The 23,957-nt window shown below is 38.9% G+C and overlaps 1 protein-coding gene and 2 long non-coding RNA genes across 3 annotated transcripts in view; all 3 read left to right on the top strand.

The window, feature by feature from the left end:
- LOC113125193 (titin-like) overlaps positions 1-23,957 on the top strand; it is a 245,017-nt gene that overhangs the window by 54,040 nt on the left and 167,020 nt on the right. The window contains exons 30-36 of the mRNA XM_026298523.2: positions 4,572-4,874; positions 13,396-13,662; positions 14,236-14,505; positions 14,634-14,909; positions 15,889-16,002; positions 16,036-16,161; positions 16,306-16,585. Coding sequence (XP_026154308.1) covers positions 4,572-4,874; positions 13,396-13,662; positions 14,236-14,505; positions 14,634-14,909; positions 15,889-16,002; positions 16,036-16,161; positions 16,306-16,585 — 1,636 coding nt within the window. The remainder of the gene's footprint in view (positions 1-4,571; positions 4,875-13,395; positions 13,663-14,235; positions 14,506-14,633; positions 14,910-15,888; positions 16,003-16,035; positions 16,162-16,305; positions 16,586-23,957) is intronic.
- LOC113125200 (uncharacterized) lies at positions 6,697-7,124 on the top strand. The gene is made up of 3 exons (XR_003295124.1): positions 6,697-6,842; positions 6,962-7,012; positions 7,101-7,124. It is a non-coding gene; the product is annotated as an uncharacterized LOC113125200 (long non-coding RNA).
- LOC113125201 (uncharacterized) lies at positions 17,926-18,842 on the top strand. Its single transcript, XR_003295125.1, has 3 exons — positions 17,926-18,073; positions 18,186-18,248; positions 18,823-18,842. It is a non-coding gene; the product is annotated as an uncharacterized LOC113125201 (long non-coding RNA).

Below are 23,957 nucleotides of genomic sequence, written 5' to 3'. Positions count from 1 at the left end.
TCTGTAGGCTGATTCATCATCGTCGGTGATCAGACCTAGAAACGTCGTGTCATCTGCCAATTTGATGATGACACTGGAGCTGTGTGTGGCGACTCAGTCATGCGTGTAAGGCAAGGCAAGTTTATTTCTATAGCACAGTTCATACACAGAGTAATTCAAAGTGCTTTACAGAAATAAAAGACAAGTTAAAAGCACATAAGCAAAAATCAACATAAGAAACAGCAAATAGTGGAAGATGAACTTGAAATAAAATTAAAGGAGACTGAGTGCAGATAAATCACTTTGGATAAAACACTGTCAGTTGTTATATGCTGGTTGGTTCGTATGGCACCAACATGTTAGCGATGTACGGTGGTGCTGAGCCATGAAGAGACCTATACACAAGCAGTGCTGTTTTAAAGTCTGTTCTCTGAGAGACAGGAAGCCAGTGTTTGTACTTCCTGGTTCTAGTCCGGACACAAGCAGCAGCGTTCTGAATGTACTGCAGCTGCCTTACAGCTCTTTTTGAGAGCCCCGTGAACAGGCTGTTACAGTAATCTAACCTGCTAGAGATAAATGCATGGATGAGTCTCTCCAAGTCTGGTTTCGACATGATCCCTTTGATTCTGGCAATGTTTTTGAGATGGTAAAATTCAAGTCTGAGTCCATGATTACTTCTAGATTTCTAACTTGATTTTTAAATTTTAGAGAAAGAGACTTGAGGTGACTGCTGACACTTTCTCTTTGTTTCTGTGGCCCAAAGATGATTATTTCAGTCTTGTCTCTGTTTATTTGGAGACAGTTGTTTTGCATCCACACAGTGACCTGTTCAATACAGTGACACAGTGAATCGACTGGTCCATATTCACCTGCTGTGAGTGATATGTAAATCTGAGTGTCATCTGCATAGTTATGGATGTACAGGAGAGGACCGAGAACACAGCCCTGTGGGGCTCCAGTGTTAAGGGTCAGCGGGTAGAAGATGTTGCTGCCAACTCTGACCATCTGCTGTCTGTCTGTCAGTTCTTGCTGTAGGCGAACTGCAGTGGGTCGAGTGATGGTGGTAATACAGAGTAGATGTGATCTCTGATAAGCTTCTCTAAGCACTTACTGATGATGGGAGTCAGAGCAACAGGGCGCCAGTCATTCAAGCAAGAAGCTTGGGTGTCTTCTTGTAAAAATCAGTTATGGCCTGTTCCATCATATTTTTATTTGGTTCTATATTTTCTCTTTTGTAAAAAGAGTCAACTTAATTTGTAGCTGCAGTGGCCGAGCAGGAAGTGTAACCATGACAGTCAAGTGTGTGGTCAAACCCAGTGCAGAGGTGTGAATTATGTGGAAAAGAGGAGGAAGTGGGTTATTATATTAAGATATTAAGAGGTTATAGGTGTGTCACTGAACTAGTCTCTTGTGCACAGTTCAGTGTTTCTCTTCATACGCTGCAGTTTGAAGTTTTGCCTTGAAACAAAGTGGAAATATTTGTCAGAGGCAGAACAACAGAGTGTCAGTGCTGGATGTGAGGATGGGACACACTTTGCTCTGTGTGCTGTCGTTATTCTGTGAGTACATCACTGACTTTTACCAACATGGTTGTTTTGTAGGCAGGATATTGGCTGGTGACTGGGCTCAGTTTGGATCAGAGAGCTGTGTTCAGTCATCACACAAAGATAATGTTGCTTCATCAGCAGTGTTCATTTGATGTAAACATTATACATGTTCTACAATATTCAGCCATAGTTGTCCCTGATGACAATAGAGGGAAAGTCGGTTTAGTCAAAACTCAGAGTAGTTTAATCCTGAGTTGAGGGAAACTCAGAGTTTGTGTTTCCAGAATCACAGATCATTTAAACTCAGAGTCAGTTACTGTGTAATTTACTAACCTGCTCTCTGACAGGTTTTCTTGAAGAAACTGAGTTTCTGTGTCTCCTTCCTGTGGAGTCTGCAGAAGCTGTCAGACCGTTTCATTTCCTCAGTCATACAGTTCATGTTGAACATTCATTTTCAGACGTTTGCACCAGAAGAAGCAGATAAAATCCTGATTAGACAGTAGTTAATAATTTTTCTTTACTGATGTGATTGTATTTATGATCAGTCAGTCAGTGATCTTTCCTCCACAGTGTGGATTTATCCTCAGTTCAGTATAAACTCTGTAGGCTGCCCTCTTCATTTATTACACTGACACTGAGTAGATTGGCCTATTAGAACAACTGTGATTTCACTTGATTTCAGTTGTGTAAAATACTTTTCTTCATTGGTCAGACTGATGTAAAATTAAGTTTTAGCTCAATTTTCTATCCATGACATATCCAATGGAAAAATGAAAAAACTGATATACCTATTTTTCATTTCGCAGCAGATTTTCTGATTCCACTTGTTTGACCTTTTTTCCCTGTTGTCATGGTGAATCGTTGTGTCTGACCTCCATTGATGATGACTTTTCATAGTCCTCCTGCACACTGTTAATTCAGGGTTAGTCAACTCAGAGTTCAGGGTTAAGTTTGTTAAACCTGCTTTTTGGAATAAATCCCCAGTAGTTTTATTGTGTCTGTGTTTATTCTGTATTTGTTTCTGTCAGTTTGATAATGTCTGAAGTTTCTTCCTTTATTTCAGTGCTGAATCCACTCCTCTACTATGGACACGCTCAAGGTAATTACACAGTTTTACTTTAGTTTCTTTCTATTTTTTAATCAAGATGAATCTGCTTTGTTGGTCTGAAGCACATTGTTTTTCTGTTTTATTGTTTGTTAGTGTCTTTATTATTTGACTCTATGTATCCACACAGACTGTGAGTAGAACAGAGAATAAAAGTGTAATATGTGATATTTCTAACTGTGTAGTGTTGTGTGGATGTTGTTGTGTTTTAGATGCTGTGCTGACCCTTGAGCCCAGCTGGTCCACTTTTTTCACTGGAGAGTCTGTTTCCTTCATATGTGACATGAACGAAGGAAAAGACACTGACTGGGAATATAAAATAAACAAGGATGGTCGAGAATTTCATCAGTACGTTTCAGAGAAACGCTTCATGTTTCAACATCTGTCTACAAACTACAGTGGTGAATACCAGTGCTTTGGTCACCACAATAGCTCACAGTTTGCTAAACAAAGTAGTAAATTGACTTTGACTGTATCAGGTAAGTCATCAGTTTTTTTTTTTTGTTACCATGTGGATGTTTATCATGACTAATAGAACTTATTTATGAACCGGTTGAAATAATCACCATGATTGTGTTAATATGTACACTATAAATGTAAATGTATTTACATCTTATAGTTAATCTTATAAACATTTTTTAGAATAGTCTGAATTAATTCATTTAGGACACAGGAGGAGATGACATGAGAGGAGCTTGGTGCATGATGGGAAGTCCCCAAGCAGACCAAGCCTATAGCAGCATAGCTAAGGGAGGGGGAAGTGGTTGATATATTACCATGAGACAACAAATTTTCTCTGTGACCATGAAAATATTAGTTGTAGTACCAATACTTTATTATACACTTGTTTTTAAACAAAAACACAGTAATAACCTATTTTTTTCTGTATTTCTCGTCCTAAACAATAGAAAAACCAAAGGCCCAGCTGAGTGCTGATGACACAGTCATTCCAGCAGGGGGCAGTGTGACCCTGACCTGCTCTGTGAAACCATCATCCATCCATCCATCCATCCATCTTCTATACCCGCTTTTCCTGTTCAGGGTCACGGGGATCCGCTGGAGCCTATCCCAGCTCTCTCTCGGGTGGAAGGCAGGGGTACACCCTGGACAGGTCACCAGTCTGTCGCAGGGCCACATATAGACACACAAAGACAGACAACCTCACACACTTGAAACCATCATCTGGATGGAAATACAACTGGTACAGAGGTGACACATCTTCTGAAGTCCTGACTGGACAAGATGCAGTTTCCCACTCACCTGGACAAATCAGTGTGTCACAGGAAGGACTGTACTGGTGCAGAGGAGGAAGAGGAGACCCAGTTTACTACACAGAGTACAGTGACTCAGTGACAATCTACAAATATAGTGAGTCTGGTAAAACTTTCATGGAATACAAAGTGCAGAGAAACCTATTGTGTATTTATGAATATTTCAGACTAAAACTAATGGTGTGATGTTGATTTAACCTGCTGTAATTTTTGTTTTGTTGTTGCTGATTGTTGAACATGAACAGTCCCAAACAGGGCGGTTGTGACTCTGCAGCCCAGCTGGTCTCAGCTATTCAGAGGTGAGACGGTCACTCTCAGATGTGAGATCATGGACGGAGCAAACACTGAGTGGGAGTATGAATGGAAAACAACTAACTCACTGAAACCTCCAACACAACATGACTACAAGATTCAACCTGTTTTGTCATCAGCCAATGGAGAATACAGGTGTAAGGGCAGAAGTAAAGGTTCACAGTCTTCAACAAAGTGGAGTGATGCCACCACACTGACAGTCTCTGACTGTGAGTCAAATCAAACTTCATCAGTCATCATTTTAGTTTTTTCTGAAACTGTAGAAAAGTATTTGTTATTTAGGTAATTATACTTTAGATAGTTCACCTTTATATTTGTATTATTTGTTTTCATGCTGAGAAAATCTGTTTCCAATAGATAAACCCAAACCTGTCCTCACTGTGTCTCCATCATGGCTGAGTCCTGGAGCCTCAGTAACTCTGAACTGTGAGGTTGAACATCCATCTGCAGGATGGAGGTTCTACTGGTATAAGGCTGTTCACAAACTATCAGAAGACTTCTACAGCTATGAGCTGCTACCTGGAAGCAGCAGTGGGACTGAACAGGATTCCTACATGGTTCATGGTCAGACACACACAGCAGGATATGTGTGTAGAGCTGGAAGAGGAGACCCAGTGTTTTACACTCAGTACAGTGAACTGAAGTTGGTCTGGTCTGCAGGTCAGTTTGTTTATTTCTTCATCTTGGTCTTTCCAGTTGTTTGTCTGTGACCAAATAGTCCTGAGAAGTAAAGTCTGTGTCAGTATGATCCTAAAGGAAACTATAGGATTATTTCTGTTGCAGTGGTTTAATGTTACTGTCCAGTTGTGTTTATCTCACAAGTTCATCATGTTGTTTGTCAGATGTTGATCCAGCAGCGTCTCTCACAGTGAGTCCTGACAGAGTGCAGCACTTCACCTCTGACTCTGTGTCACTGAGCTGTGAGGGAAACTCTACTGAGTGGAGAGTCAGGAGGTTTCCTGAGGACAGGTCCCTGTCATGTCCCTCTAAGGGGAGAATGACTGGATCCACATGTAAAATCTCCACTTCACAGTCCAGTGCTGCAGTGTACTGGTGTGAGTCTGGATCAGGAGAGTTCAGTAATTCAGTCAACATCACTTTCCAGAGTGAGTTTTAATCACATTTTCCTGAATGATTTTAACATGATGTTTTGTTACTTCATTTATTGAAAGACTGATTCTACAAAGGTTCAGTCTATATTCTGACACTAACCTGCCAGTCTTCATTTCATTTCTATCAAATCTTTGCCAGATGACAAATCTTCTTTTCAGCCTAAATTTGAATGTGATGTTTGTTTTACCAAAATCTGCTCAACAGCTTCAGTCAGTTCACAGTAAATATATGTGATGACGTTTGGCTGCTTCAGTAAAATGGGATTTACTGATGTCATTTGAAACTAAATAAAACTGTTTCTAGTCTCAGTCATTTTTATTGATTTCACTGTTTGTCTTCACTCCCTGCTGTGTTTCAGTGTCTCTGACCATTTATTTAAATTTCAAGAGCACCTTAAGGCGTCTTGGATCATTTCTATTGGTGACCCAGTGAGAACGAGGCCATTTCTTTTGTCTTCAGAAATGTTCTAACATGTTTTACTTGTTTCTTGATCTTTAAAAACCTACTGAACACACACATGTAGAAAGGTGCATTTACACTACAACACATTGAACTTGTGTATATACAAATGTCAGTGATTTGCTACTGTGAACTTCTTCTTTAAAGTAAACAGTAAATATATTTGAGATTTGTTTCCATCTGCACCAGCTGATGTTTGACTGAAGCTTCATGTTGTTTGACTGACAGATGACATCATCCTGCTGAGTCCAGTCCTTCCTGTGACTGAGGGAGATCCTGTTTCTCTCAGCTGCAAGTTGACGACAGAAAATCTTCCCTTTAATGTGGAGTTTTATAAAAATGACAAACTGGTCCAAAGTGACACCAGACTGGAGCTGAACATCTCTGCAGTGTCAAAGTCTGATGAAGGATTTTACAAATGTAAAGTAATGAACGAGTCAGCACAGAGTTGGGTTTCTGTAAAATGTGAGTAGGAATAAAAACATTTCTTTATTCATGTGTATTTATGTGGATGTGCTGTTATATATTGGTGTGTATTTATGTTTAAGTGTATTAATATTTGTATGTATATTATTTGTTCCACCAGTGTCCAGCCCTGGAGTCTCATCATTTCTTGTGCCACTGATCACTGGGTTGGTTTGTGGACTTTTCCTGATTATTCTCCTGATGCTGTTGTTTTGCTATAAAAAGTCAAAAGGTGAGTTTTTTTTTTTAATTCACTAATTGTTTTCCTGCTGCTGCATTTTGGGAAAAAATAAACGGTGAGACCTTCACATACTTTCTGAGAATTTTCTGAAAACCACTGATGAATTCAGATGTTTTGAGATAAAGCAGTAAAACAATGTGATTACAAAATAATGTAATACTGTTTGTATTTTTAACAGATTCATGTTGCAACAGGTTGGTACAACACTCTTCTCTCATTTTAAACAGAATTTTTTACATTTTCCTTAGAAAAGTTTCAGTGTTTTCTGTGTTTCAGGCCCAGTCAAGACTCTGCTACACAACAAAAAGTCAACCAGGATGAAATTGAGGATTACTCTTCTCTTCTTCATGGTCAGACTTAAACATGTTTATTTTCACACCATTGCTAACACTCAGTTTGTAGTCAAGATATATATTTTTTTTTTTAAGTGACTAAATTTGACTTTGTCTTGATTTTCACTGACCTGTAGGTGATTTTTGTCTCTATGAAACAATCAGAGTCTCTGCAAACACTGGACGTGGTACAGTATAAACTTTGATTCATGTGAATCTGTCAGATTATATGATTATTACTGAATGATCAAAATTCATGTTGCATTATAATTTCAGCTCAGCCAACAGATGAATCCAGTAATATGACATCTTCAGTTCAGGCTGGAGGTCTTGACGAGAGCAGTAAGTCCACATGAAAGACTTTATAATAATAATGAAGTCACTGATACTGCAAACTGCAGTCTGATTGTAGATAAGTGTGTGTTCAAATCCATTCATGTGATCATCTGAACAGGGGGATGTGACGACACAGAGGAGAACTCTGACTACTATAATGTGAATCCTGCTGCAGCCTCAGGTACAAATATCACCACCACAGCCACTGAGATATTACTGCTCATATTATTCCATTATTCATAATATGAACTAAACTAATACATTGTGTATCTGGGCTGTGGCATTAGAAACCAAATATGTCCTAAGTCCAGTCCAGGAGTACAGAGTAATCTGAACTACGTTAGTGTTCACATGCAGTACTGATTCTTGTGCTGCATCAAACACAATATTTCCACACCACTTGGCACAAGACAGTTAGAGAGCAGCATCACATCTACATTATGTGTCTGTTTGTCAGTGACATTTACTGTGGTTTGGTTTCAGGTCCATAAAGAGAAGTGCATCATCAGTAAAACATCAGACATGTGGACAACAACATGAAAAACAACATTTATGTAGAAACAGATTTGACAACATTTATATGCTGTATAACTGCTGTGTACATTTTAGCTTTCCAAACAGCAGATACACAATATTGGTGGTCCTGCCAAACTGCACTGGTGCAGAGAAGGCAAAAGTATCAAAAATGAGGAGCAAAAACTTGTCTCATTTGAGCCCAATGGTAGATGTGGTTGATATCTATTAGGTGGTGGTAAAATCAAACTTGGTCACAATCTGTCAGCAGGCACAAGAAAACAGCTGGCTGGAAGATATTAATGTCAGCAACATACAATCTGATAATGACAACAGGGATGAGGAAGGTAAAAATACATGTTGGACAATTAGACATTAGAGTCAGTTATCAGGTTAATGAGCATGATCAAGTTAATTAGGCCAGTTAATACACAGCAATAATGTGTCCTACCATAACTATGTAGATGACACTCAGATTTACATTTCACTCACAGCTGGTGAATATGGACCAGTCGATTCACTGTGTCACTGTATTGAACAGATCACTGTGTGGATGCAAAACAACTGTCTCCAAATAAACAGAGACAAGACTGAAATAATCATCTTTGGGCCACAGAAACAAAGAGAAAGTGTCAGCAGTCACCTCGAGTCTCTTTCTCTAAAATCTAAAAATCAGGTTAGAAATCTAGAGGTAATCATGGACTCAGACTTGAATTTTAACAGCCACATTAAATTAATTATTTAATGTGGTTTAATTATTTAACTATTTGCTGTCTTTTATTTTAATTTTTGACTTGTCTTTCATTTCTGTAAAGCACTTTGAATTACTTTGTGTATGAATTGTTCTATACAAATGCAGTAACACATCTGTTGTATGTGTGAAGAGAAGCTGAGATGTTCATTTTCAAGGTGACAAGTTGTATTTGTAGTAAAGTAATCTAGTATTTGTAAAGTGGATTCATTTTAGTAATTCCATCTGTTTATTTAGATGATATATCATATTTTTTGAAATTCCACTTGTCAGATTATTATTATGGCCTGTTCCAACTAATTTGATCATCTGTAAACAGCTTGTGCTTTGTGTTGGGTTTTGTGCACTATGTTTATCTCACAGTACAGATATTTATGTAAATATGTACAAACTAGAGCAGAGTAAATTGAAATGTCACATTTGAAACTAATCTATTATGAACTGTGTTTACTGGGGCCGGTTCTTCATACATCACTTATTACATCTGAGATCAAAAGACCCATCTGAGATGATATGATCCAGCTAATCACTATCTGGCTAATTTGGTTCTTGGAACACACCTGTTGTTGATGATTAGTGTGGCTGGATTGAGTTATCTGAGATCATTGTGTGTCCATGCTCTGGTTTAAAAGAAGCTATGTATCGATAGTAGAAACACTGATCAGCCAAGCTGCTATTGGTTGCCCACAATGGTCAAAGAGCGTGCAGGTGATTTTATCACTTATTACAGTATATGTTATAGACTTGTCTTTTTTTAATTTTCATAATTACTTTAATCTTTTATATTAGAACCACCAAGGGACCCACTAGAAACTAGGAACAAGTAAAGGTGAAATATAAGAATATTTTACAAAATGCTAATATTAACTACATATACAGTCTTTTGTCAAAAGACTGAAATGATGTGCTTGTTTGTTTATATCAGCAACTAAGAAAAAGGCAGAAAAAAAAAAAAACAGGTGACAGTCAACCCTCAGATTTTTCAGACACTGAAATCTTCCCTTTAGTCGCCCAAAGGTCATTTCAATACGTGCCCTTGTCCTGGCTAGAGCTGCAATGTAACAGATATGTGGCCCAGGGTTGGGGTCAGTGTATGGGGTCATAAATCACTGCCTACAGGCAGAACCCCTGTCCCACAAGTGTGTAACAATTGAAATTAATACTTTTCTTACCACATTCAAATAATGTGCATAAACATGACTCTGAACATTCTTGAGTCATGCACAGATCCTGTCCATTTATCTTCCACATTTGTGATATGGCACATAGAGTCACACACCATCTAAGACATTTTAGTCAATCAACTGTGTACTTATGGAATACATTCTTGTATATATTACCAGTCTACAATATTAAGAATTGTAGTAACTCACCTGCACATTTATACAGTGAACCCCCTTTAGGTTTACAAAATCCCCTTCATTGGGGCCTGGAGGGGCCTTGATATGAATGTATGTGTAACTAGTAATGTAATGCAGTAATGCAGTCTATGGCACCAGTCACATTTGGAAAGCCTGGGAGGATCAGGAAAGATGATCACCTTTTGTCAAGGTGAACCTGTATTTGAGTTTGTTTAAGACTTGATCAGTGGACGGGGACCAGGCAAAGATTGATTTACTAGAGGTGAGGTGGTGAAATGGAGCCGCCAAGGTGCTAATTAGAAAAACTAGCAAAACCCTGGAACCTCTGAAGTTGGTTGTGGTTTTCTTAGGGGTCGGTCATTCACTAACTTCAGCTCCTCTGGCTGGATCCATCTCGATATGTACTGAATGAAACATGACAGACTGGGAGTGGAATGAAACTATCATACAGTTGTTGGTTACTGAGAGCCTGTACCTGGATTATGGATACAAGGGATTCCAGAGGGATCTGTATCTGATGAACCAGGTCCCTGTAATGAAGTTTGCATCAGCCCCAGAATCAATAAAAATAACCAGAATAATATGATGGTTCTTGATGCTGAGCGTTACCTTCATTAATTATCAGAGAGCAGGTGCCGTGTTCCAGCACTGATCCTGATCTTTTACCAGACAAGCCCACACAGTCTGACCAGGTTTGCAACAAAAGATGCACAGCTTCAGGATCAGGCACTGCTCTCTTTCCTCTGAGAGACTCTCCTCTGGGAGGCTACTTAAGTTTCTGCTCCTACTTCCATGACTGCCTTGATCTCTGACACCCTCAGAGAGGGTGAGACCAAAACAGGAAGTCATATCAAAACAAGAGTCTGCAACCACAGGTCAGGAACTGGATCAGGACACTGTCTGTGAATTTTCATGTTCCACTAATTGTTTAATTGACGTGTAGAATCATGTCACAGTGTAAACATAACAAACGTTGTTGCATATTACACAAGTTACTTATGAGCACATCTCCTTATATCAGTGTGAATTCACATATATCTAAATATATATGTGTGCACAGCATGTCCACCCAGCTGCTCCAGTGCTTCATGTGTCTGCTGTGGAGGCGTTCAGGGACCATAATGACTGTTGGTCAAAACAGTTATTTTAAGACACCAGTGTGTGATGGCAGGGCTGTGGCAAATAAGGAAATTCTTTGACTTTAGTGTTTGCTATTGTTTTCTACATGTTCATGTTGACCACAATATAATAATTAATGCTGAGAGAGGCAAAGTGTCCTTTGAACATACTAGTTCTGGTGAATGCACAGTCTACTGTATGTTCGTGCTATTGCAGTAACACATCTCTGTGGTGTGAAAACAAACTGTGGTTATTTTTCAAAGTGACAAGTTGTGGTGTTTTTCTTGTCAGTGTAGCTGTGAAAAATAACTTGATGGGGAACATCACACATCACACTATGTGTCCAGCTCAAATATGCTGCTACGTTATCTGTGAAATGTAGCTGTACCATTTCTACTTTGTGTTTTATCTGACAACACAATTAATGTTCTAACTCACATTAAAAAGTCAGAAGCAGAAACACTAAGAAAACAGAGGACAGAGAGGAGGAAACAGGGAGAGAGACAGACATAAACACACAGTTTGGACACTTGGTCACTTTAATCTTGGTCTAACTACAACTGTATGTGTTATACTGCAGTTTAGCTTATATTCTATGTATTTAGCAGATGAATTACTTATTAGTACCTGTGGGGATTTACTGTTGATTTATACAGGTGGTACTTTGTCTCCAGCTGGCATCTCACTAAACTAGTCTGAGTCTATACCTTCGTGAATTCAATTTCTTTGTTACTGTGTTCATTATCGTCAAAATGCAATATTTTCCGTTTGTTTCCTCCAGAATAAAAGTCAAAGGCTAACTCTTGTCCTCAAACAACAAATGCAAGTGTTACTAAAAATAATTATGGCCTGTTCCATCATATTTTTATTTGGTTCTGTATTTGTGTTTTATACCTTCATCTTCTTTGGTAGAAAGAGTCGACTTAATTTGTAGCTGCAGTGGCCGAGCAGGAAGTGTAACCATGACAATCAAGTGTGTGGCCAAACCCAGGGCAGAGGTGTGAATTATGTGGAAAAGAGGAGGAAGTGGGTTATTATATTAAGATATTAAGAGGTTATAGGTGTGTCACTGAACTAGTCTCTTGTGCACAGTTCAGTGTTTCTCTTCATACGCTGCAGTTTGAAGTTTTGCCTTGAAACAAAGTGGAAATATTTGTCAGAGGCAGAACAACAGAGTGTCAGTGCTGGATGTGAGGATGGGACACACTTTGCTCTGTGTGCTGTCGTTATTCTGTGAGTACATCACTGACTTTTACCAACATGGTTGTTTTGTAGGCAGGATATTGGCTGGTGACTGGGCTCAGTTTGGATCAGAGAGCTGTGTTCAGTCATCACACAAAGATAATGTTGCTTCATCAGCAGTGTTCATTTGATGTAAACATTATACATGTTCTACATTATTCAGCCATAGTTGTCCCTGATGATAATCCAGTAGTTTTATTGTGTCTGTGTTTATTCTGTATTTGTTTCTGTCAGTTTGATAATGTCTGAAGTTTCTTCCTTTATTTCAGTGCTGAATCCACTCCTCTACTATGGACACGCTCAAGGTAATTACACAGTTTTACTTTAGTTTCTTTCTATTTTTTAATCAAGATGAATCTGCTTTGTTGGTCTGAAGCACATTGTTTTTCTGTTTTATTTTCTGTGTTACGTGTTGGTGGAGTGTTGGAGAGAAGGAGAGGCGTTAGACCCAAATGGAGGACAGGAAAACAAGGTTTTTATTCTCCTGCAATAACCAGGGCTCAGGAACAATACAAATAGTATCCCAATGTAACAGTAACACAATATATTCTTAATGTGACGGTATTAGTACACAAACGCACAGTAACTATTGCCAATGCTTCCACAACACACAAGGGGGAGCAGGGCACATATGGATAAGGAAAAAGATAATTGACTCAGGTAAGGATCACAGTTAATTAGTGTGTGAAGCTGCCGGGGATCAGTGCAGGGGAAAAAGGAAGTCCTTACAAAGTAAGGGTCCCAAGCAGGAAGTCCCAAATTGGGAATCGTGACAGGGGAGGGAGAGAAGAGTCAGGCTGGGGGGAAGATACTCAGGTTGAGGGAGAGTATTCAGACTGAGGGAGGGAGTGAGGTCCCACGAAGCCAGGGGCTAAGCATGCGTCAGTGATCGAGGAATTGGGGTAGAAACCCTGGGAGCTGCTGGCGAATCTGGGAAAGACGGCGGGGAAGCCTGTGACATGGCGAGAGGGCAGCACAGTTCCCGCTGTGCATCACCTGGTGTAACCTGGTGTAACTTCAAAAAGGAGTAACAAAAACAGTTCTGACACAAAATGGCGTTCAGCTACTGCATCCCAGGATGAACAAAAAGTCGAACTGACCCAAAACAATGGCATGGTAGCACCATCTACTGGCGGTAACTTTCTACTGCCCTACATGTCCACACAGACTGTGAGTAGAACAGAGAATAAAAGTGTAATATGTGATATTTCTAACTGTGTAGTGTTGTGTGGATGTTGTTGTGTTTTAGATGCTGTGCTGACCCTTGAGCCCAGCTGGTCCACTTTTTTCACTGGAGAGTCTGTTTCCTTCATATGTCACATGAACGAAGGAAAAGACACTGACTGGTTTTACAGATTCACCAGTGATGGCAGAGAATTTATTCAGTACGATTCATATAATAGATACACATTACAACCTCTGTCTACAGCCTACAGTGGTGAATACCAGTGCTTTGGTCGGCAGAAGAGCTTGAAGTTTATAAAACATAGTAATAAAGTGACTTTGACTGTATCAGGTAAGTCAGAACTTATTTATGAACCTGTTTAAATAATCACTATAATTGTGTTAATATGTGCAGTATAAATGTACCTGTGTTTTAATCTAACATCTTTGTTTGAATAACCTGAAATATTGAGCAGGATAAACTTTATTTTTTCATGGTCTTTTCTCTCAGATTTCAATAGTTATTAAAAAGTTCTGTTACGACTTGGCTGTCGTGTGTGTTTGAGGAAGGAGACACACAGATACAGTGGTAAAGATTAGTTTTATTAGTATTAGGATAGAGACGAGTGGAGTCTCAGTCCAGGAAGGTGAGGTGCAGGTAGTGAAGGCTGAGATATAAAAAAAGAGAATTAAAACAGATTCTTCAACATCAATAATCTCACAATTATTTGTGGGTCAAACACAGGACTGAATCAGGCTGAGTAGGAAGAGAAATGTGGAATTTGTGACTTGACCTGAAGGTTTGTGTCATGTTGTGATAAGAGATTCAACATATGTGACATAAGAAAACACCTAATATTTCCTGTCTTGTCTCCTTTTAGGTCATTTCCATTTGAATAAATGACATGTTTTATTTTTATAACAGCAGATAGACCCAGGGTCACAGTGAGACCAGGATCAACCACCATACCAGTAGGAGGCAGTGTGACACTGACCTGCTCTGTGGACGACTCTGATGGCTGGAAATATGACTGGTTCAGACGAAACTCAGGTTATACTTTTGATCAGATCAAGACAGAGTCTACAGACAGAGAGATCAGAGTTTCAAAAGGAGGAATCTACAGGTGCAGAGGAGGAAGAGGAAAACCAGTTTTCTACACTGATCCAAGTGTTGACGTCACCATTAAGATAACCTGTGAGTTTAATTATTGTGTTTGGAATAAAAAACATACTTTCCCAGTAACAATTTTAAACCTATGAAGTTTTCTCTGTTGGTTTCATATTTCTGTTTGTGTCCCAACTGGATATTTTTGGTGTGAACAGTTTCCAACATGGTCACTGTGACCCAGCAACATGACTGGCCTCAGATATTCAGTGGTGAGACCATCACTGTCAGATGTGAGATCCAGGGAGCTGGAGACACTGAGTGGGACTATGAATGGACAACAACCAGGTCAATCACACATCGGACACACGTTAATATCTGGACCTTCACAGCTTCTGGGTCCAGCAGTGAGGACTACATGTGTAAGGGCAGACTCAGAGGGGACTGGCATTCTTCAACAAAGTGGAGTGAAGCCACCACAGTGACTGTATCACGTAAGTTCAGGACTGTCCAGGGGGAAATGGTCAGATTTAATTATTATTAAACTTAGTTAATGTAATTAATGAAACTGACTAGGAGGTATAGTTGGAGATCATCAGCCTAACCATGAACGTTAATACCAAAACTGTGGATAGTTCAATATGTATAAAGAGAAAAATAAAGGCCAAAGCTTAAAACTGAGAATGTAAACAGACTAAATAAAATGTTATTTGTGTTTTATTTGTAGACTACCCATTAAAACTTATTTTTCCCTTTAAGAAATGTAAGTAAAACAACTGGAAATAGACATCTGTGTAAAAAAATAATAATGGGGTTTGCATTGATTTTTTTTTCTTTTTTTTGCAACAACAATAAAAACAATTTGATTTTACTGGTAAAAGAACTTCAACAAAAAGAAACATCAAAAAGCTGTAGCTCAAATGTGTCTGCCGGTCATTTAGAGTCCACACTTTGACTGATGTTTTTGCCCATTTTATTCTTCATGAAGATTCATACATTCATACTCTGAAGCTTCTGACACACAGTGAAAACTATAAACAAAAGTGACAACATAACATATACAATCTGAATAACAATCAATGAACACACACTCTTTCCCAAATAAAGTAATACAGTTTATCGACAACTTGTTAACAGTCACCGTGTTCACCAACAGAAAGGAATAATAATGAGACAGGAAGAAATACACTAGAGAACCCACCAGTTCTCTTTGTTATTCCCGCGCTATACTTTGCCCCTGTGCCATGGGTCACATGACTCCACACAACTTTATTGACAAGGATGAACACAACAAAATAAATAGTTATTAAACAAACAGCGTTCGATGACTGATGACTTACATAAATTAAATTATGAGCCATAGAGTCAGGTTCATGCAACATATGGAGGCTTAACGGCGTCAGCTACATCAAACCTTATTCTGGGATGTGGTTTAATAAATTTGCTACTCACTGTATTTTTTCTAAACATCAGGTAAACCAAAGGCCCAGCTGAGTGCTGATGACACAGTCATACCAGCAGGGGGCAGTGTGACCCTGACCTGCTCTGTGAAACCATCATCTGGATGGAAATACCACTGGTACAGAGGTGACACATCTTCTGAAGTCCTGACTGGACAAGATGCAGTTTCCCACTCACCTGGACAAATCAGTGTGTCACAGGAAGGACTGTACTGGTGCAGAGGAGGAAGAGGAGACCCAGGTTACTACACAGAGTACAGTGACTCAGTCAGGATTGACACAACTGGTGAGTTTGACAAGATTTGAAACACACCATGTAGAATCTGTTGTGTATTTATGACTCAAGGTTGAGGCCAAAATAACATTATCTGATGTGAATTTAACCTTTTGACATTTTTATGTTTCTTCTAAAAAAAAAATCCTTGGACAGTCCCAAACAGTGTGGCTGTGACTCTTCAACCCAACTGGCCTCAGATGTTCAGAGGAGAGAAGATCACTGTCAGATGTGAGATCCAGGGAGGAGACACTGAGTGGGAGTATGAATGGGAAACAACCAGCTCCAACAAACCTCCAAATAAAAATGAATTCAGGATCAGTTTTGTTTCTTCAACCCACAGTGGAAACTACAGGTGTCAGGGCAGAATGAAAAATATAAAATATAAGACGACAGAGTGGAGCAATTTCATCAACCTGACAGTGTCTGACAGTAAGTCAAGGCATATTTCATTGAAACTCAAAATCTAAACAATCAATTTATATTTGTTAATTTATATAGTTTAGTTATTTTAGAAATTATTTTATAATAAACTGTGTGACATACAGTTCTGTAAGACATTGTATTCAGTCTGAATAGAACAACATGTTTCATGCTGAGAAAATCTGTTTCCACCAGATCAGCCCAAACCTGTCCTCACTGTGTCTCCATCATGGCTGAGTCCTGGAGCCTCAGTAACTCTGAACTGTGAGGTTGAACATCCATCTGCAGGATGGAGGTTCTACTGGTATAAGGCTGTTCCCAAACTATCAGGCGACTCCTACAGCTATGAGCTGCTACCTGGAAGCAGCAGTGGGACTGAACAGGATTCCTACATGGTTCATGGTCAGACACACACAGCAGGATATGTGTGTAGAGCGGGAAGAGGAGACCCAGTGTTTTACACTCAGTACAGTGAACTGAAGTTGGTCTGGTCTGCAGGTCAGTTTGTTTATTTCTTCATCTTGGTCTTTCCAGTTGTTTGTCTGTGACCAAATAGTCCTGAGAAGTAAAGTCTGTGTCAGTATGATCCTAAAGGAAACTATAGGATCATTTTTTTCTTTCTTTCATTTTTTTTCAGCTGCATCTGATGTAGAAAAGTAATCACTATATTTGTGTTTGTTTAAATATGCATGATTATTTGTTCCACCAGTGTCCAGACCTGGAGTCTCATCATTTCTTGTGCCATTGATCACTGGGTTGGTTTGTGGACTTTTCCTGATTATTCTCCTGATGCTGTTGTTTTGCTATAAAAAGTCAAAAGGTGAGTTTTTTCTTTTAATTCACTAATTGTTTTCCTGCTGCTTCATTTTGAGAAAAAAAACAAAGGGTGAGACCTTCACATACTTTCTGAGAATTTTCTGAAAACCACTGATGAATTCAGGTGTTTTGCGATAAAACAGTAAAACAATGTGATTACAAAATAATGTAATACTGTTTGTATTTTTAACAGATTCATGTTGCAACAGGTTGGTACAACACTCTTCTCTCATTTTAAACAGAACTTTTTCCATTTTCCTTAGAAAAGTTTCAGTGTTTTCTGTGTTTCAGGCCCAGTCAAGACTCTGCTACACAACAAAAAGTCAACCAGGATGAAATTGAGGATTACTCTTCTCTTCTTCATGGTCAGACTTAAACATGTTTATTTTCACACCATTGCTAACACTCAGTTTGTAGTCAAGATATAGATTTTTTTTAAGTGACTAAATTTGACTTTGTCTGATTTTCACTGACCTGTAGGTGATTTTTGTCTCTATGAAACAATCAGAGTCTCTGCAAACACTGGACGTGGTACAGTATAAACTTTGATTCATGTGAAGCTGTCAGATTATATGATTATTACTGAATGATCAAAATTCATGTTGCATTATAATTTCAGCTCAGCCAACAGATGAATCCAGTAATATGACATCTTCAGTTCAGGCTGGAGGTCTTGACGAGAGCAGTAAGTCCACATGAAAGACTTTATAATAATAATGAAGTCACTGATACTGCAAACTGCAGTCTGATTGTAGATAAGTGTGTGTTCAAATCCATTCATGTGATCATCTGAACAGGGGGATGTGACGACACAGAGGAGAACTCTGACTACTATAATGTGAATCCTGCTGCAGCCTCAGGTACAAATATCACCACCACAGCCACTGAGATATTACTGCTCATATTATTCCATTATTCATAATATGAACTAAACTAATACATTGTGTATCTGGGCTGTGGCATTAGAAGCCAAATATGTCCTAAGTCCAGTCCAGGAGTACAGAGTAATCTGAACTACGTTAGTGTTCACATGCAATACATCAAACACAATATTTCCAGACCACTTCATTTAGAGATTAAAACTGTTGCTGTTCTTTGTGACTATCTCACCACAGTCCACAAACAGATGTGCTGTTATTTTGTGTTGATCTGATCTAGTGGTTCTCAAGCTTTTTCTGTCAGGTTCCCCTTTGGAGAAAGAAGAATTTCAGGGCCCCACCAACCCCAGCAAAACTGCAACAATAGCACAAATAAAACTTCGTTTGAGAAACACTGATCTGAACCAACCATCATATCTAATGAATGCATAGCACTGTCTAAACATTTGAATCACTTACACACATCAACAACTTTGGCACAAGACAGTTAGAGAGCAGCATCACATCTACATTATGTGTCTGTTTGTCAGTGACATTTACTGTGGTTTGGTTTCAGGTCCATAAAGAGAAGTGCATCATCAGCAAAACATCAGACATGTGGACAACAACATGAAAAACAACATTTATGTAGAAACAGATTTGACAACATTTATATGCTGTGTAACTGCTGTGTACATTTTAGCTTTCCAAACAGCAGATACACAATATTGGTGGTCCTGCCAAACTGCACTGGTTCAGGCTCTTCCTCTCATGAGTCCTGTGATCCTGGGCTTCCAAGATCCTGCACTGGTGCAGAGAAGGTAAAAGTATCAAAAAAGAGGAGCAAAAACTTGTCTCATTTGAGCAAAATGGTAGGTGTGGTTGATATATATTAGGTGGTGGTAAAGTCAAACTTGGTCACAATCTGTGGTCAGCAGGCACAAGAAAACAGCTGGCTGGAAGATACAGTGGGTACGGAAAGTATTCAGACCCCTTTAAATTTTTCACTCTTTGTGTCATTGCAGCCATTTGCCAAAATCAAAAAAGTTCATTTTATTTCTCATTAATGTACACTCAGCACCCCATCTTGACAGAAAAAATCAAATGTAGAAATTTTTGCAAATTTATTAAAAAAGAAAAACTGAAATATCACATGGTCATAAGTATTCAGACCCTGTGCTCAGTATTGAGTAGAAGCACCCTTCTGAGCTAGTACAGCCATGAGTCTTCTTGGGAATGATGCAACAAGTTTTTCACGCCTGGATTTGGGGATCCTCTGCCATTCTTCCTTGCAGATCCTCTCCAGTTCATTCATCTTTCCTTCAGTTGCAACCAGTCGTCCTGTCCCTGCAGCTGAAAAACACCCCCACAACATGATGCTCCGACCACCATGTTTCATTGTAGGGATTGTATTGGACAGGTGACGAGCAGTGCCTGGTTTTCTCCACACATACCTCTTAGAATTAACGCCAAAAAGTTCAATCTTGGTCTCATCAGACCAGAGAATCTTATTTCTCATAGTCTGGGAGTCCTTCATGTGTTTTTTGGCAAACTCTGTGAGGGCTTTCATGTGTCTTGCACTGAGGAGAGGCTTCCGTCGGGCCACTCTGCCATAAAGCCCCGACTGGTGGAGGGCTGCAGTGATAGTTGACTTTGTGGAACTTTCTCCCATCTCCCTACTGTATTTCTGGAGCTCAACCACAGTGATCTTTGGGTTCTTCTTTACCTCTCTCACCAAGGCTCTTCTCCCACGAAGGCTCAGTTTGGCTGGACGGCCAGGTCTAGGAAGAGTTCTGGTCGTCCCAAACTTTTTCCATTTGAGGATTATGGAGGCCACTGTGCTCTTACGGACCTTGAGTGCTGCAGAAATTCTTTTGTAACCTTGGTCAGATCTGTGCCTTGCCACAATTCTGTCTCTGAGATCCTTGGGCAGTTCCTTCGACCTCATGATTCTCATTTGCTCTGACATGCACTGTGAGCTGTAAGGTTTTATATAGACAGGTGTGTGCCTTTCCTAATCAAGTCCAATCAGTTTAATTAAACACAGCTGGACTCCAATGAAGGAGCAGAACCATCTCAAGGAGGATCAGAAGAAATGGACAGCATGTGAGTTAAATATGAGTGTCACTGCAAAGGGTCTGAATACTTATGACCATGTGATATTTTATTAATTATTTAATGTGGCTTAATTATTTAACTATTTGCTGTCTTTTATTTGAATTTTTGACGTCTTTTATTTCTGTAAAGCACTTTGAATTACTTTGTGTATGAATTGTTCTATACAAATGCAGTAACACATCTGTTGTATGTGTGAAGAGAAGCTGAGATGTTCATTTTTCAAGGTGACAAGTTGTATTTGTAGTAAAGTAATCTAGTATTTGTAAAGTGGATTCATTTTAGTAATTCCATCTGTTTATTTAGATGATATATCATATTTTTTGAAATTCCATTTGTCAGATTATTATTATGGCCTGTTCCAACTAATTTGATCATCTGTAAACAGCTTGTGCTTTGTGTTGGGTTGATGTTGTTGATGACTAGTGTGGCTGGATTGAGTTATCTGAGATCATTGTGTCCATGCTCTGGTTTAAAATAATTTAATTTTCCTAATTACTTTAATCTGTTATATTAGAACCACCAAGGGACCCACAAGAAACTGGGAACAAGTAAAGGTGAAATATAAGAATATTCTACAAAATGCTAATTTTAACTACATATACAGTCTTTTGTCAAAAGACTGAAATGATGTGCTTGTTTGTTTATATCAGCAACTAGGAAAAAGGCAGAAAAAAAAAAAAATCCCTCAGATTTTTCAGACACTGAAATCTTCCCTTTAGTCGCCCAAAGGTCATTTCAATACGTGCCCTTGTCCTGGCTAGAGCTGCAATATATATGTGTGCACAGCATGTCCACCCAGCTGCACCAGTGCTTCATGTGTCTGCTGTGGAGGCGTTCAGGGACCATAGTGACTGTGGGTCAAAACACAGTTATTTTAAGACACCAGTGTCTGATGGCAGGGCTGTGGCAAATAAGGAAATTCTTTGACTTTAGCGTTTGCTATTGTTTTCTACATGTTCATTTGTACCACAATATAATAATTAATGCTGAGAGAGGCAAAGTGTCCTTTGAACATACTAGTTCTGGTGAATGCACAGTCTACTGTATGTTCGTGCTATTGCAGTAACACATCTCTGTGGTGTGAAAACAAACTGTGGTTATTTTTCAAAGTGACAAGTTGTGGTGTTTTTCTTGTCAGTGTAGCTGTGAAAAATAACTTGATGGGGAACATCACACATCACACTATGTGTCCAGCCCAAATATGCTGCTACGTTATCTGTGAAATGCAGCTGTACCATTTCTACTTTGTGTTTTATTTGACAACACAAATAAAACACAATAATGTTCTAACTCACATTAAAAAGTCAGAAGCAGAAACATTAAAAAAACAGAGGACAGAGAGGAGGAAACAGGGAGAGAGACAGACATAAACACACAGTTTGGACACTTGGTCACTTTAATCTTGGTCTAACTACAACTGTATGTGTTATACTGCAGTTTAGCTTATATTCTATATATTTAGCAGATGAATTACTTATTAGTACCTGTGGGGATTTACTGTTGATTTATACAGGTGGTACTTTGTCTCCAGCTGGCATCTTGATAAACTTTGTACCTTTGTGAATTCAGTTTCTTTGCTACTGTGTTCATTATCTTCAAAATGCAATATTTTCCGTTTGTTTCCTCCAGAATAAAAGTCAAAGGCTAACGCTTGTCCTCAAACAACAAATGCAAGTGTTACTAAAAATAAATATGGCCTGTTCCATCATATTTTTATTTGGTTCTGTATTTGTGTTTTATACCTTCATCTTCTTTGGTAGAAAGAGTCGACTTAATTTGTAGCTGCAGTGGCCGAGCAGAAGGTGTAACTTTGTCAAAGTGTTTTGTGGTCAAACCCAGGGCAGAGGTGTGAATTAGGTGGAAAAGAGGAAGTGGGTTTGGGTGACTGAGATATTAAGAGGTTATAGAAAACTCTTATGTGTCACTGAACTAGTCTCTTGTGCACAGTTCAGTGTTTCTCTTCATACGCTGCAGTTTGAAGTTTTGCCTTGAAACAAAGTGGAAATATTTGTCAGAGGCAGAACAACAGAGTGTCAGTGCTGGATGTGAGGATGGGACACACTTTGCTCTGTGTGCTGTCGTTATTCTGTGAGTACATCACTGACTTTTACCAACATGGTTGTTTTGTAGGCAGGATATTGGCTGGTGACTGGGCTCAGTTTGGATCAGAGAGCTGTGTTCAGTCATCACACAAAGATAATGTTGCTTCATCAGCAGTGTTCATTTGATGTAAACATTATACATGTTCTACATTGTTCAGCCATAGTTGTCACTGATGACAATAGAGGGGGGATTTCAGAAAGTTGGTTTAGTCAAAACTCAGAGTAGTTTAATCCTGAGTTGAGGGAAACTCAGAGTTTGTGTTTCCAGAATCACAGATCATTTAAACTCAGAGTCAGTTACTGTGTAATTTACTAACCTGCTCTCTGACAGGTTTTCTTGAAGAAACTGAGTTTCTGTGTCTCCTTCCTGTGGAGTCTGCAGAAGCTGTCAGACCGTTTCATTTCCTCAGTCATACAGTTCATGTTGAAGTGTTGATCAGAGCACATTCATTTTCAGACATTTGCACCAGGAGAAGCAGATAAAATCCTGATTAGACAGTAGTTAATAATACTCTCATTTAGTTAGTAGAGTTTGCCTGTGATTTTTCATTGTTTTTTGTGGAATAAATCTCTGACTTCTCCTGCACTTGGGTCCTTTCCCTTCATTATTTCAACACTGCTGTCGCTGTGTTGGTTTTGTTTCAGAAAATATGTTCATGCGATCAAGATTGATTTGAGTTTTGTAAAATTATTTTTTCATTTGTTAGACTGGTATAAAATTTAAGTTGATTTTTTTTATCCATGGAATATCTGATGGACATTTGAAATACTGACATATTTTTCATTTTGCAGAAGATTTTCAGATTCCACTTGTTTGACAAACCTTTTTTCCCTGTTGTCATGGTGAATTGTTGTGTCTGACCTCCACTGATGATGACTTTTCATAGTCCTCCTGCACACTGTTAATTCAGGGTTAGTCAAACTAATCCTTATGTTGAATCTCTGTATGTGTCCAGCTCAAATATGCTGCTACGTTATCTGTGAAATGTAGCTGTACCATTTCTACTTTGTGTTTTATTTGACAACACAATTAATGTTCTAACTCACATTAAAAAGTCAGAAGCAGAAACACTAAGAAAACAGAGGACAGAGAGGAGGAAACAGGGAGAGAGACAGACATAAACACACAGTTTGGACACTTGGTCACTTTAATCTTGGTCTAACTACAACTGTATGTGTTATACTGCAGTTTAGCTTATATTCTATATATTTAGCAGATGAATTACTTATTAGTACCTGTGGGGATTTACTGTTGATTTATACAGGTGGTACTTTGTCTCCAACTGGCATCTTGATAAACTTTGTACCTTTGTGAATTCAGTTTCCTCCTTATAATAATCAGTTATGGCCTGTTCCATCATATTTTTATTTGGTTCTATATTTTCTCTTTTGTAAAAAGAGTCGACTTAATTTGTAGCTGCAGTGGCCGAGCATGAAGTGACAATCACGTGTGTGGTCAAACCCAGGGCAGAGGTGTGAATTAGGTGGAAAA

The sequence above is a fragment of the Mastacembelus armatus genome, chromosome 18 (assembly GCF_900324485.2).
Source record: "Mastacembelus armatus chromosome 18, fMasArm1.2, whole genome shotgun sequence".
In the NCBI taxonomy this organism is placed as follows: domain Eukaryota; kingdom Metazoa; phylum Chordata; class Actinopteri; order Synbranchiformes; family Mastacembelidae; genus Mastacembelus; species Mastacembelus armatus.
The sequence above is the reverse complement of the archived record's forward strand: the minus strand, read 5'-3'. Positions and strand labels throughout refer to the sequence as shown.